The sequence below is a fragment of the Neolamprologus brichardi genome, chromosome 11 (assembly GCF_056152115.1).
Source record: "Neolamprologus brichardi isolate AB-2024 chromosome 11, ASM5615211v1, whole genome shotgun sequence".
Taxonomy (NCBI): domain Eukaryota; kingdom Metazoa; phylum Chordata; class Actinopteri; order Cichliformes; family Cichlidae; genus Neolamprologus; species Neolamprologus brichardi.
The window spans coordinates 7,225,847-7,241,349 of NC_142114.1; the positions used below are offsets into that span (position 1 = coordinate 7,225,847).

The following is a 15,503-nucleotide window of genomic DNA, read 5'->3' on the forward strand; positions in this document are numbered from 1 at the left end:
CTACGTCTCTGTGGGAGCTACAGAGAGCCTGTGAAATTGAAATGTATTTGTTTGAAATATCAAATTTGTGGAGTTCAACAAAGTGTGACTAAGCACATCAAAGGCAATCTAAATATCTACAAACTCACCACAACAACCCTTTACAGTTTGACGCAGAGAATGTCAGATTTAAATTCAGCACTCTGCTGAGCTGAAAATATTACCATCCAAAAATAATCCGTACACGGCAAAAAAAAAAAAGAAAAGAAAAAGGCAACCGGTCAGGGAGGCAGCTGTATGCACCAGATGTTATTCAGAAATGTCAATGACAAACTATTCTTTTTCCTGCAAAGCCTTCCATCACATCACTACCTTGTGACTGGACATCAACATTACTTGGATTGTCATATTCTTCGGAAAATACCAAAGGCACAGTGGGATTTAGCTATTTATCATTTATAGGCCAATTAAAAAAAGTCTGTGTCAAGAGCCTGGCTACTGAAAAATGCTGCCAAGCATTCCTTGGATGACTTATTGCCACAGAAATGTGCCAATGATGTTGAAAGAAAACAAGGTCAGCTGTTGAACAACCAGTGCATAGTATACTGTACTTTATACTTATTACACATGTGTGTGGAGATGGAGGGTGAGGTTCAGGTGACCATAACACTGTGATCTCTCTCTCTCTATATATATCTATATCTATATATCTACATCTATCTATTTATATAAAAAAATTCCCCACTCGCCCCTGTCGGCGGTCAATCCTTTAAGCTCGGGTTCTCTACCAGAGGCCTGGGAGCTTGAGGGTCCTGCGCAGTATCTTAGCTGTTCCTAGGACTGCGCTCTTTTGGACAGAGATCTCCAATGTTGTTCCTGGAATCTGCTGGAACCACTCACCTAGTTTGGGTGTCACCGCACCTAGTACCCCGATTACCATCAGGACCACTGTTACCTTCACCCTCCACATTTTCTCGAGCTCTCCTCTGAGCCCTTGGTATTTCTCGAGCTTCTCGTGTTCCTTCTCACTGATATTGCTGTCATTGGGAACCGCTACATTTATCACTATTGCCATCTTCTTCAGTTTGTCTACCACCACTATGTCCGGTTGGTTAGCCACCACTATTTTGTCCGTCTGTATCTGGAAGTCCCACAGGATCTTAGCTCAGTCATTCTCCACCACCCTGGGGGGCATCTCCCATTTTGACCTTGGGACTTGCAGGCCGTATTCAGCACAGATGTATACTATGCTGGCCACTTGGTTATGGCGTTCCATGTATGCCCTGCCTGCTAGCATCTTACACACTGCTGTTATGTGCTGGATTGTCTCAGGGGCATCTTTACACAGCCTGCACCTGGGGTCTTGCCTGGTGTGATAGACCCCAGCCTCTATGGATCTTGTGCTCAGTGCTTGTTCCTGTGCTGTCATGATTAGTGCCTCTGTGCTGTCTTTCACTCCGGCTTTGTCCAGCCACTAGTAGGATTTCTGGACATCAGCCACCTCCGCTATCTGCCGGTGGTACATGCCATATTTTACACACACACACACACACACATATATATATATATATATACATATATATATATATATATAATATCCCTCATTCCCTAATTTAAACAACTGTATTATACACAGGCATATTAGAAAAAAAAGTAGAATTTTTATATATTTCAAGCTTTTCTCTCTAGAAGTTTAATATTTAAATCTACTATTATAATACATGAGTTCAGGCAGGAGACAGTTTTCATTGAAAAAAAAGGTCTAAAAAAAGAGTTTGACACTTATTTTGGTAAAACAGGAAAACATAGAGGGAAATGCAGAGCACTATTGTAACAGATGTTTGCATCTTATGGCATTTTTGCCCTTTCTCTTTCCTTCTTGCTTGGCAAGTCGCTCTTCAGCAATATCTGTCTCCCAATATACCCAGTATCTCTCCATCATACATCATACATGTCCAAATGAGCTTAATCTTCTTTGTGCATGACCCATCCTTTGTGAGCTGATATACTCATTCCTAGTCCTGTCTACCCTTGTCATTCCCAATGCAAATCCCAAGGAAAATCTTAGCAATCTTTAATTCACATTCCTCAAGATTCTCCCCCCCCGCTTTTTGCCAGTGGAATCATCCCCAACCCACATTTCGAAGCACTATTATCTTGTAAACCTTTACTTTTCTAAACTGTTTTTCACTTTAGAAAATGCTAAAAGAATTAGGCTGGAACATTGTCCCAAGTTGCCGTTTCTCACCGTCTCACCGTGGTGCTAGTTAAGGCAGGGCACATCGTTCAGCGTGAATTCATTTGAGAATTACTCGTACTATATTCACATGGGTACAATTAGAAATCAAGCAGACTTTGTGCTAGGGAGCTGGCTGGTTAAATGTCCACGTGTCCAGATTGCTTCAGGCATTTGGATTCTGAAATGCACCTGCAACAGCTATATCTAGAAACGCTGAGAGATGCAGCGCATGTGTCAAAGTGACTAGAGTGTGACCTAGAGGGTTAGATAAAAAAAGAAAATAGAAGGTTCATTACCACAACTGAACACCGTTAGTGAAACAACTCACTAGGCAATGGGGGTGATTGAAACAAACACAACAAATAACTCATGTATTCAAATAACACTAATAAAACGCTAATCATCTAAACATCTCACAGGCAGCTACTCAAAAACAATATAAACAACAAGAATATATCAACTTGCGTCCTTTGATTCATGGGCTCCAAACCATACCCAAAAGCAGATTGTACCCTGTGAACCTCAGTTTGTGCCTGAACAGAGCCAGTTTTAATTTCAGCTACCAGATGTTGCTGGGACATTGGGCAGACCGCACTCAGCCAAATAAAAATGTGATGAAATTATTTTTCAGGATGACATTACATTTTATAAGAAATTTAACTCTCCTCAATAACTTCTCATGGACTTGTATTGATTTCTTTTGCAAAGATATAATGTTTTTTCAAGCATTTTTAAGCTTTAGATAAAGTATTAAACTTCAAAAATTTTAAAAACTGTAGATGTTTATTCAGGGCTCAATGTTGCTAAAGAATCTGATGTATAGATTCACAGGTCTTATGCCCATTCTCTGTAAGAGCAAAAATAAAAACTAAACTAAAAAATACGACAGACTAATATACCATTGAAACTTGCTTAGGGTAAATTTCAGGCAATCTAGTCCAGACTTCTCTTTAAGAGAACTACAGAGTGAAACAAAGGACTATTTCTCGAAAGTAAATGTTTTGAAAAAGTAACCCCAGGTCACTAATTAAAAAGTAATAGATGCATCCCCACTATATTTATACCCGCACTGACTCACTGCCCTTCGGTGTATGGAAAGTCATAACTAATGTGTCAGACAGACGTAGCCCTTGAATGAATTCACAGGACACATTGCAGATATTTGAAGCTGTTGCTTTAGATAAAGTCTTTTATCATATGAAGGGGAAAAAGTACTAAAACCTGTTCGCTATGTAACCGCATGGAAATTTTTAGGAAAAGAAAGTAGTACTTTGAATAAGAGCCCGCACGTAACATTGAATCAGGGTTTCAGATTTTATGAGGATTTAAAGAACCCCCTAAAGATATTAAGTGTGTGAGATGCAGTGTTAGCCTTGAGCTAACAAGTGGTGCTGTCTGGAGGGCCTTAAATAAACTGTTGATAGAACCGAACCTTGTGAAAACAGCTGCTCCCCAACACTAGGGGCTTGTGCTAAACATGAAAACCTGTGCAGACTTGACTTTTGGTGGAACAGTGAATGCAAATTTACCTCATAAACTGAGGTCTTTTAGCTTAACAAAGCATTGCCCACTGTGCGAAATAAAGTCTAAATTATATGTAAAGTCTGAGGAAAAAGGGGAAATTATTTCTTCTTTACAATAATGTTAACAGAATATGTCAAATGTATTTCAAAAGAGAAAAATGACAAAAGACCAGAACATCCTCATAGCAAACACTGCTGTTCAGTTTTTGCTTAAAATTTACATAAAGACAATGAGAATGGCTTGCATTATCCTCATCACAGTGGTAACGAGTGAGTTATGTGAAATAGCAAATGGGGTAGTTGGGTGCGAGATTTCTCTTGGGCTGTGCTATTTTTTCCCCCTGTATATCTAATGACTGTGTAGCCCTTTGAAGAAGATGGAAGTTTGATGGAGTGGCAGTGTTTGTGAGCACGCATGCAGCATACTTTCCCCACAGGAGCCGCCTGGGTAGATTGCCTGTGAGCAGGCTGCCGAGCTGAGCTGTTTTATGCAGGAGTGGAAAAGAGCACTGACTAAAGCCATGTTGGATCACAGAGCAAATAACACATCGACATGCACAGACATACAAACTCAGTGGAAATTCTGGATTGCTACACAAATGAAACACAAATAAAATGATTCGGGGGGACAAGATGAAATTGCATTGTATGGGTCAGCTGTCCTTCAAAGAGTCCTCAAACAACAGTGGTGGATGAAATGCCAGTGGGAAAGATTTAAGACAAGCACACAAATACTTTTTGTTTTGTTTTGTTGAAAACACACTCCCTGCAACAAAGGGCAAGCAGATACCTTTGCTACCAGCACATGTACAATGCACTGCTGTATCTCTAAAGCACTAGTGGCCATTGTTTAGCAGTGTTGTAGAAAAAGCCCGTATCTGCACTCCCTTATAAATGCAGCATGATCCTTCCAGGCCGTGAGTAAGCATAAAGGTCACTCTGACAGAATTGTGGTAGTACAAGAAAGTAGGCACGACAAATAAAAAATAAATAAATAAAACCACTGGTTGCTGGAGAATGTTTGATGGATTGTTGTGCATTATAGGAAACTATATAATAGACTGACAGCATCTCCATCTGGTCGTGTCCTTCAAATGCATGTAGATTCAGTTCCACTTAATTGCAATAATGATTCTATCATAACACATTTTAAAACATAAGAATGAGCAGCACATACATATTCATGTGCGAGATGTGGATAACCACAGCAATATAATGAGGAACAATGGTACTGTGACAGTTACTCAGATGTGAAAATGAATACATTATGGAGGAGTACACTGAACTTTTTTTTAAATTGTAAATGTAGCACTCATAACACATCTAGAAAATCTACTACTCCACCAAAACATTTTTTGGTGGAGTAGTAGTTTTGGAGTAGTAGGTTCAAAGGCAGTGCACAGGCCACCACGTGTCACTCAAGTCTTCCTAGATTGCGTGTTGCCCAATGGACAAAAAGTAAATCTGTAAACATCCAAATGAGGCCCAAATGAGGCAGAGGAGACGGAAGAGTGCACCTCAAGGCTATGATGTTAAGTCACAGATGAGTGCATCAAAACAGCACCACATGGCCGTAAACTAACAGCGATTAGGTTTAGGCATGTAAAGCAAGTGCTTAGTGTTAGGTTAAAGGCTTGAAATGAATTCTTGTTTCAAAGGTTTGACAACTAGATGAAGGTTAGAATGACCGGACCAGGATTAGTTTTCATACTAACTGGTTGTCTCAAATCGTGCTCTCAGTTACTCACTTTAAACCAGCAGATGATTTAAAAGAAACACTGATATTTTTGAGAAACAGCATTGCCACAATGAGCCATTAAAGAATGAGTGATAGGCCTAACAAACTCAATGTTACACTGCATGTTACAGTGAAACATAGAGTGTAAAATTTTCAAACGAAACACTGTCCTGATTAATGTACTAGCTACGAAATGAAATAAACCGCTTTGATATAATATTGCCTATTGTACATGTTTGCAAATATTCTCAACTGTAGTTTTAACTACAGTGCTGCTAAGAAAACAGGAATAAAGCTGTGCCTTATGTGTAACGATGTGTTAAATATCCCCATCAGCATGAAATTGTGTTGGAGAGTAAACACGCAGAAACTGGAATACAACCAAACCACCCAGGGAAGAGCAAGAGAGACACAAAAAAAATTGATGCAGGAAAGGAAACGTAGTCAAGCTCAGGAAAAAAGAGGCTCAGTGGCAGATGGACAGGGGAAATGTCCTTGACTGGCTAGGTCTGGGGCAGGTGGGAAGATGAAGATAGAGGGTCCCCAGGATGGGGTCGGCCTGTTAGTGAACGATTCAAGCAGAAAGTAAGAAAAAAGGGTGTAGAAGAGTGCAGAAAAGCTAAAGAAGCAAATATAACACAAGTTTTTAAAAAAAAAAAAAAAAAGGTCAGAATGCTGTGTAAAATGTAATTTAAAACACAATGTGTTGATTTGCAAATCTCATGAACCCAATTTATCCAAAACTGGACATAAGCATATTGTTTATAGAACTATTTAAATAACTGTTTAAATTTAGACCTTTACAATTTCATGAAAAATATTAGCCCATTTTGAATTTTATGGCAGCAACCTGGGTCAAAAATTTGGGATGGGGACAACAAGGAGATGGAAAAGTAAGTGGTACTAAAAAGGAGACAGCTGGAGTAACTAATTAGGTTACCTGGCAACAGTCCAGTTATGGGATAATAAAAGAGAGGCAGAGTTACTCATTAAAATGGACAGAGTTTAATCAATCTAAAAAAATAATAAAAATTCAGAATAATGTTTCTCTGTGTAAAATTGTGAAGACTTTAAAGATCACATCATCTAAAGTGCATAATATTACCAAATGATTCAAAGAATCTGGAGAAATCTCTGTGTGCAGGGGACAAGGCTGGAAATCAGTGTTGAAAACACATGATCTTCGGGTTCTTGGGCACCATTGCACTAAAAACAGGAACGATTCTGTCAAGGAAATCAGTGAATAGGCTCAGAAACACTTCCTGTGACATCTGTGACACTGACTGTGACATCCACGAATGCAGGTCACAGCTTTAACATGCAAAGAAAAAGCCAAATGTGAACATAATCAAGAAATGTTGCTGTCTTTCTGGACCAAAGCTCATTAAAAATGGACTATTTGAAATTCATTTTAGAAAACATAAACATCATGTCCTCCAGACTAAAGAGGTAAACATGGCTGTGTCCCAACTTCTTTAAGAAATGGTGCTGCCATCAATTTCAAATGCCAGAATTACATTTTACACAGCATCTCAACTTTTTTCGAATTGGCTGTACAGATAGAAGGTCGTGGGGACTAGGCAAGCGAACAAGTTGATACCCAAGGAGGGAAGGAAAGGAAAACATTAAGACAAAACGTAAAGTAAGAATGGAAAAAGAACGAGACACAGAGATGGATGAGTGAACGCTTTCACCTGAAACAGCAGACGGGGAAAAGAGCAGGAATGAACTAGATGGTCACAGAAGGATTGCTCATATTTAGACAGCTCCCCGCTGCACTCAGCTCTGCTCCAACACAGATAACTCAGTGCATCCATTAGTTCAACTAATTCCCATCGCCATCTGCCAAGCAATTTCAGATCCACCTCTGGAGTCGCAGGAAAGGTTCTGGACTTTGGGGGAGGGATGTTGGATTTGGAAAATATTGGATTAATTTGCTTAATTGAAGAGCCTAATGTTTCCATAACTCAACAGTGGAAGCCCTAAAGGAAATCAGGTGCCGTAAGTGTGATCACAGGTCCCTTCTCGTAAGAATAAATGTTGTCTCCTTCTCCTGGCAGAAGGATTTTTCTTCTAAATGAACACAGATACTTCATCATAGTTTCTAACACTGCATATTACACATTAATACACACATTTCTTGTCATACTATGTATGAAAGAATGACAGGAAGAGACAAAGAGCAGAAAATTATGCTGTCCTTACCTTCATAAGATACCTTAAATCCATGAGCGCTTACTGCAAAGTCACTGGTAAGCCTCAAGGAAAAAATAGAGCCAGAACTGGTAACAGGTGGAGGGATGGTAAATCCTGTTAACCTGTAGAATAGGAAAAAGAGACCTCAGAACTGAATGCATGACTGAATTCATAACATTTCCACATCCTTTACACCAGCATGAAATAAGATGCCCCCTGAAAAAAGAAACCTCACTTTCAAACGTGGAATATAAGAAATTAGATTTTTTTATGAACTTGAACTATGTGATGGCATCCACAAAAACCTGTCATATGTATCTGTATATTTATTTATTTTTTGTAAATACAAACAGGATGCACTTTTTAGATTCCACAAGCTAAAATAAGACAGGTTCAAGGGAAACTCAGACCTCCAGTAATGGAGGTTCAGCATCCCCTGTGAATACTCCTGAATCCAATTATGCTTTTGTTTCTCCTTTGAAAAATTAACAATTCTAAACAGACAACTTAAAAACTCGTGAGGCTGAAATTGAACATATTAAATATATGCTCGTTTGTTTTTTTATTTAAATCAGCTAGGCTACCTGTGAAGGTAAATTACTTTAATTAAAATTTTTCTGTTGAGAGATGTGTGCGAACAAAATCCAACGACTTCACACACAGTTAAACTTGTTACATATAACGACAATTTAAAAGTCCTCACAGCAGCAGTGACTTTGTGTGCCATAGCATTTTGGGTCTAATAAAACAGAACAGCTCTGAGAATTGTGATGCAATTTGTCCAGCAGTAATATACTCAGTACTATACAATCAAAACCCAAGCGGGAACCTTCCCCATTGTTGGTTGGCCTGTGAGGGCTGGCAGCTGCATTGTAACAGACTGCTTCATTACTGCATTTCAAATTAGGTGCAGACCCAAACAAATCCATTTACTTTCACGACGTCGTAAACAAGATGTGTTGCTGACCATTCCTCAGCGGCAGTTGCTAATGTTCTATCGACCTTCCACTGCTGTAAGCCAGGCAACGAAGCATGAACTAAAGTTGTGCATGAAACAAAATGTCTCCTTTTCTATTGCCCTCTCGTTTTCTCGCTTTTTCTTTTTTATTACACATTTTTGGAGCCATATGTGTGACCAAATCTCTGTTTGACAATAAGCCAGGTAAATAATGTCTGCAGCAGGCCAAATGTGCAAAAACAGAAACTTCCCAAGTGACAGTAATAAAGAAGGTGCTTGTTTTACAACTTCAATAGAGTTTACAATTACAGCACTGTGAACTGTGTAGTAAATAATCACCCTTTTTTTGCAGGCACAGCCCAGCATGCCAAGATATTGCTTAACATCAGCTGCTGCATGCCGTTACTGAATAACGGAAAGAAAACTTAAAGGGTAATCTTAGAAGCTTAATGTAAAAAAAGATCATTGTACATAATTTGGTCGATTAAAAGCAAATAGGTTGCACAATCAGAACACCTTGTTGGAGTCTATATATCTGTCTATCTATATATAAATAACTAGAAAAACACAAGAGACAGGTAACACACTGAAATATTATTTACTATTTTTTATTATCTTACTTATTAATGTTTTTGACCAATGACATTTACTGAAATGTCTCAACTGGTTACAACCTAGATAATAAGGGGAATGTCACTCAAAGCCTACTCAGCGCCCACACCGTACAGAGTGGAGAGAAAGGAGGAAAGAAAACTATACCAGTCTCTGCACAGAAAGAAAAAAAGTGCACCGAAATTCTTACGGATGTGGAGTGGAAACAAATCTCATGATATAGCTGGCATTAGAATGTCACGCATGGAGGCATCAGTTTGACATGACTTTGGCTCTGTGCTATCAAGCACAAAAGTCACATTGAAAAGACAAGTGTGTAAACCTGGCCTTTCCCTTTGGTCCCGCCACTGGCCGCTGCTGCATTTAGCAAACGAATCCTCAGACTTTCTTTTGCAAAACAGTTCTTTCTTTGCCATTTCAACAGAAAGACGGGGGTTGGAGGGGTCTACGGTGCCATTTTGTGTAATAGTTACATGCTTTCAGTGAATTACAGTTTGATGTCAAGCTGAACAGTCTTTAAAATTGCTCTCCTTACCCCATGTCTAGGGAGGAGGATGCATGGGGGAACTAATTATTGGCTGAGCAGAACAGACAAGAACAGAACAATCAGTGGCTTCAGAGTGCATGCTCACACAGATATTGATGGCACTCACCAGCTTGAGTGCAATGCAGTTACACAATGACACTAAAAAGCCTTGACATGAAATGGTTACTGGAGAGGTGCAGCAAATGAAGACTGAATTATTATATCCACAAATAAATAACTTGACAAAGTATTTTTTTCTTTCACCAATGCCTATAAAAACTGAGTGTAGAAAGAAGAGGAAAAGTGCTGCTATGGCAACATGATATACGTGATATAGAGAAATTAGGAGAGAGACAAAAAAAATTATGCAGTATACCGATATACACAGGGTAGTGAGAGGAATGCTTCTCCTAAAACCATCCAAAACTCTAGAGCAAAAAAGGCAAAAACATGTTCTTATGATCACAAGTGGATAATAAAACAGAAAACTGAAGTATTGCACTGTCATCATATCAGCACTAAACAGCAAAGGAGTGAGGATGCCATGGGTTTAGCCGACATTATGTGGAGACAGTGTTTCTAAATCTGGCATTGAAAGGGATTAAGAGGTGACAAGTCTACGTATGCATCAAAATTCTATACCCCCTTCTATACTCCCAAACCTCAAATTTCAAATGTGGACAGGTCTCACGTCTCAACTTTGCAGGTCAGCATAATGTTGGACTATATTAAAGTTGAAAATCTGAACAAGCATCCGCTTAAACTGCAGGCATGAAAACATGCCTCCACATAAGAAACACTTATTCTGCTTGTCTGCAAAGACAAGGACATGTTATGAGTGCAACTGATTTTGAGATAATTAGACTGCATCACATTACTAATGCATTAGAATGATAATTAGAATGATACTAAAGGGTCCTGAGGAATGAAATAATCTACAGTTTCTGAACCTCACAGTGGAACTGCACATCTATGCACATCTATTCTGTAAAATCTTTCAACAGTCCATAGTCTAGACAAGGTCTGGATAATATGGAACAAAAATCTGTTTTAGTGTTGTCGGATACTGCAAATTTTGACACTGATCTAATACTAAATATAGTGGAACCCCAGCTTACGAAGACCCCATTTAACAAAAAATTCAAGTTACGAAGGCACTTAACGGCAATATTTTTGCCCGTGGTATGACAAAATGCCCGTGTGACAAAATCCGTTTGCGAAATGCGTTTCGCTGTTCCATGTGAAAGACGTATTGTTGTTGCAGTGCGCTTTTTTGTGTGCTTTTTGTTTTGCAATTAGCCTATTGTTCATTCATTCATAATGGGGCTGGCATAAGGCATAAATATGAGTTTTAAAAAATTAAAAAAATATATCATTGCACAGTGTACATTAATTAACGTAAATGTAAGTTTTAGTTTTAAAGTTTAGAATTAAATTCCATAATGTTATGTACATGTACACGTACGTATGTATGCATGCATATGCATGCTTTCTTTAGCCTCCACCAAGAACTTCGTCTTCAGCCAGCATCGCCTCACTCAAAAGGCAATGGAAAAAGGTGCTTCGACTTGTGAAAATTTTGACTTACGAAAGACCCTCTGGAACAAATTAATTTCATAAGTCGGAGTTCCACTGTACAGGGCCAGTATTGCAGATACGAATATAGATACTGATACTTTTAACTTACAAAGGCAGCTTATGTAGGGAAGAGACGTGTGTTATGACAAATAGGATGAATTATCATCAATTTGCAAATTCTAAATACATTTTAATGAACACGAAATTATTGTGATTTACTTCTACTTTCCACAATAATTAAAACAACAAAAACAAAATTTTCAGATTTTTAAGTATGTTGAAAGTGGGGTTTTTTTTTGAAGATTTATGTAAATGTGGCTGTCTCTATAGGACTTTCAATCAGCTTATTTTACAAAAAGGGTCAGACATATCTCAGAGTGCAAAAGTAAAAGTAATTAGTCAAAGAAAGTGAGATGTCAATCACCTTTTAAGGGAATAAAAGTGTAAAAGCTTTTAAAAGCATGTTTCTCCTTATCCATACACAAGCCTGACAACCTTAAAGAGAACATGAAACACTAAACATATATAGGCTAATTTACATCACTGACATATATGTAACACTGGAGGCTCTCCCCCACACAGTCCTCATTTATAAAGGGCTTTACAAACTGGAACAATATGGCTAACAGGTGGACTTTCCTGTTTGAGTGAAAGGGTGGAAGAATGAGGGTAGATCTGTAAGAACCAGAGATGTCCATGTATCAGTAATGACTTGTCAATCACCAGTTATTTTCATCTTAAAGCATATTAAAGTTAATTTTACTCTATATATTTTTCAAGGGGAACAGAAAAGAAGACTTAAAACTAGTGTTTGAGCACAAATGCTCATGAAATTGCTAAATAAGCGAATAAGGGAGCACCTTCTCATAGAGTTTTTTTAACTGTGATTTTTTTTTTCAAACAAGAAGAGCCCCTATTGAAAAAAACTCTAGCTTTGAGGGATGCCAAATTTACAGTCTATTTGCACCAGAATATCTACTCAAGACTTCAATTACTACAGGTGTCATTTCATTCGCTGAATCTGGCCAGCATGAAGAAACCGAACTGGTGGACTTGGAAAATTAGAGGAAATGTATTCTAATACTTCTCGTGACACAGCATGTAGGCACAGATTGGCGCTGACTCATCAAAGTCTGCTGGATCAGTCGAGGCCACACCCAAGTTGGCAGCTCTCTTGCCACCTGAAGGCAGCACAGAGATCGTTACAACAGTGATTTATATGGCACACTGCAGTGCTGTCTATTCACACCAGCACGTGGTTGTGATGTATGAGTGGCAACAAACCCCTGGAAGCAAGATAAATTAGCTCTCAGTCAGAGTACATTAATATGTTCTGACGATCAAGGGGGTTCCCACATGCCCCTCTCTGTCCTACGTTCCCAGATGGCTCCCCAGCCTGTCAGCAATGTATCTGAGTTGATTACTGAGGAAGGTTCCCCAGTGGGGTTCCTCTGAGAATGAAGTCCCTGTCCCTCCAGGCAAAAGCAGTATCCCTCTCCTGTCCTGTTCTGGATGAAGATCAAAGATGCTGAACTGTATGGGAATCACCAAAGGAATCACTACTAATGCAGCTGCCATCAATCCTTGCAGTCTCTAAAACTGTTAACAGTCACTTGCTTCAATTTATTTATTTATTTTTTGAAAACAAGTTAATGCTTTCTCCAAACTGTCCTCCCAGGAGTGAGATGTACATTTATTGTCCCAGAATCCAAATGGAGAACAAAAAAGTTTTCATATTGCTGAGGTGACAGCTTGCTCGAATTCTAGTTCACTGTGAGAATCACAGAGAGTGAAAATGAGCAGGAATGTGTTCTATGTCCTAATTTATATGATAGATACAGGTCAAAGATTAACCTATTATCCAAGGATGGTAACATTTTAAGACTCTCTAAGTCTTTGCAGGAGTCCACTCTGCAGGTGGGGGAGAGACATAGGAGAGGTGGAGAATAAACTTAACCTGGGTGTCTGTGTCTTGTGTAGTCTGGGAGATGATTGAATGTTGGGGTGGGTACAGTTTCCTCTGCGATGGGGTAGGGTGGGCTGCCCCGGGTCCTGTGGGGCTTGGCGGTGCTGCTGCCGTAGGCCCCGGTCTGGATGGGCCTGGGCTCCCTTGCCTTGGTGGATACCAGAGGACGGGGGTGCCTATTGGGGTCAGCGGGGGAGCTGGCCCTAGGGAGGGACACCCTCCCCTCCCTTCTTTTCCTCCCCATCCCCGGCTGCCTCCCTCTTCCCGCTCCACCACACCCACCCACACAGGTAGGGCTTTGGGGTGCGGGTGTGTCACCAGGGTGCAGGGGAGACATTCCCCCCCCCTCTGTCCTCTTCTGGCCACCTGTGCCTCAATTTTATCTCACAACTTAGACATCCACATTACTTACACTCTCATAACACACACACACATATATATATATATATATATAGGGCCTTGAGGGTGGGCACGTTAACGGCGTCCAGTAGACGGTCTGTGTATTCAAACCTACCTCTGGCGCCGGTGCCCACCTCTCAATTTTAAATCCATGTAGACATTGAGGGTTCTCGGGAGGGGCCGTGCTAACACCTGCTGCTCTCTGGCAGCAGCACCATGCTCTCCCTTGTTTTAAACACACTTTAGAGCAACACGCAGCAACACTACACTTGAGCGGGAGGAGGAGGGTATGGGGTCTTAACACACCCCCGTTCTCTGCTAGCCATCGGGGCGGGGGGGCTGGGAAGAGATGCTGGCTGTCCGATTGGCCTCCCTGCTGCTGCGGAGCCTGGGGCGGTCTGCTAGCCTCCACCCCGGAGGGAAGGGTAACATCTCTTGGGTCTGGGTGCCGTTTCCCCCTCTGGGGGCGAGGATACCTGGACCCGGGGTATAGAGTATGTTTGGGGAGTGTGATTGTGTGTACATGTCCATTTACGTTTATTCCTACGTTGGGTGAGTGCTGAGTGTTTGTATATGTGTGCATGAGGGTGGGAATGCATGTCTGTGTCTGTGTGTGCCTGTTTGTCTGTGTCTATATGTCAGGTCGGGTCTTAGACTCCACCTCTCTGGGAACTCCCAGGCCCTCCAAGTGTGGAGGCCTATCTCCCCTCACCACACTCCCTGCCGGTGACTGATGCCCTCAGGGGTCGGTGCATTGTTGGTTCTTGGTGTCCGGGGCTGGGCGCTCAGGTCATGTGCCAGCTCACTCCCGGTGGCTACTTGGCGGGGCCTGGCGCCTGCTGCTCAGTCAGGCCTCTTCCGGGGCCGGAGGGCCCTCGGGCCTCCGGCCTCTGTGCCTGCAGCTCGGTTCACTCTGGCGCAGCTGGCTGCCGGCGGAGCCGGCGGGCACGCCGGTGCAGCCCCCTCTAGTTTCTGCCCGGTGGCTACTGGGTGACCCCTCGCCTGGGTGTCCTCAGCCCTTCCCATGAAGGTGGCACGGATGCCCCTCCGGTGGTCCTCCTTGGGCTCTTGCACTCTGGGACCTCTGGATGTCTGGGGCCTGGATCTCCTCCATGCCTGCTTCATGCCCTGAGGGACAGGGCTATGGCTCTCTACATCCTCTTGCAGACCATTACATGGGGAAACCATTTGAATACAAGCGCGCCGATCCACACAGGTGTGCACACAGGTGTTCACTGTTTGTAGACTTAAATCACACCTTTCTTGGCTGCTACTTCAAAGCACATTGTGCGCTGTCTGTCCTGCGTGCTGCACAACAACATTCAATATTTAGTATTTACTGCTGTTTACACTTAGGTAGATTAATGCGATGGTGTTGTGTATAGTATGTTGCTTTGTTTTGTTGTTTTTTTTTGCTTGTTTTCTATTCTTTTTCTCTCAACAGGTGATCCCGGAGATATTTTTTTTCCCCCCTTTCTCACTGTCCCTCTCCCCTTCTGTTTTTCTTTTCCTTCCTCTTTCTTTCTCCCTTTCCTATCCCTCACTCATGTCTGTCCCGTCTGTAACAACTGAAAATAAAATAAAATAAATAATAAAAACAAATGTCGATCAAATGGACCAATACGGCAATGCCATGATGATCCATTTGGCAAAATAAATCCATTGGGTATCCTTGTTGGTCTTCAGACAACAATTCTGACGGCTAAAGAACCAAATGGGACAGGCAAAAAAAAAAAAAAAAAAAAAAGACTCTCTAAGTGGGCAAAGTAAATATCCTCTGTATCAGTGA

General features: G+C 41.0%; 1 protein-coding gene and 1 pseudogene across 4 annotated transcripts in view; both read right to left on the minus strand.

Moving 5' to 3' along the window:
* The window catches only part of LOC102799137 (CUB and sushi domain-containing protein 3-like), a 238,547-nt gene that overhangs the window by 192,950 nt on the left and 30,094 nt on the right, over window positions 1-15,503 (minus strand). For all 4 annotated transcript variants that reach the window (XM_087848045.1, XM_087848043.1, XM_087848044.1 and 1 more), the window contains exon 3: window positions 7,685-7,797. In XM_087848045.1, the coding sequence (XP_087704171.1) occupies window positions 7,685-7,797 (113 nt within the window). The remainder of the gene's footprint in view (window positions 1-7,684; window positions 7,798-15,503) is intronic.
* LOC148100466 (uncharacterized) lies at window positions 764-1,504 on the minus strand (annotated as a pseudogene).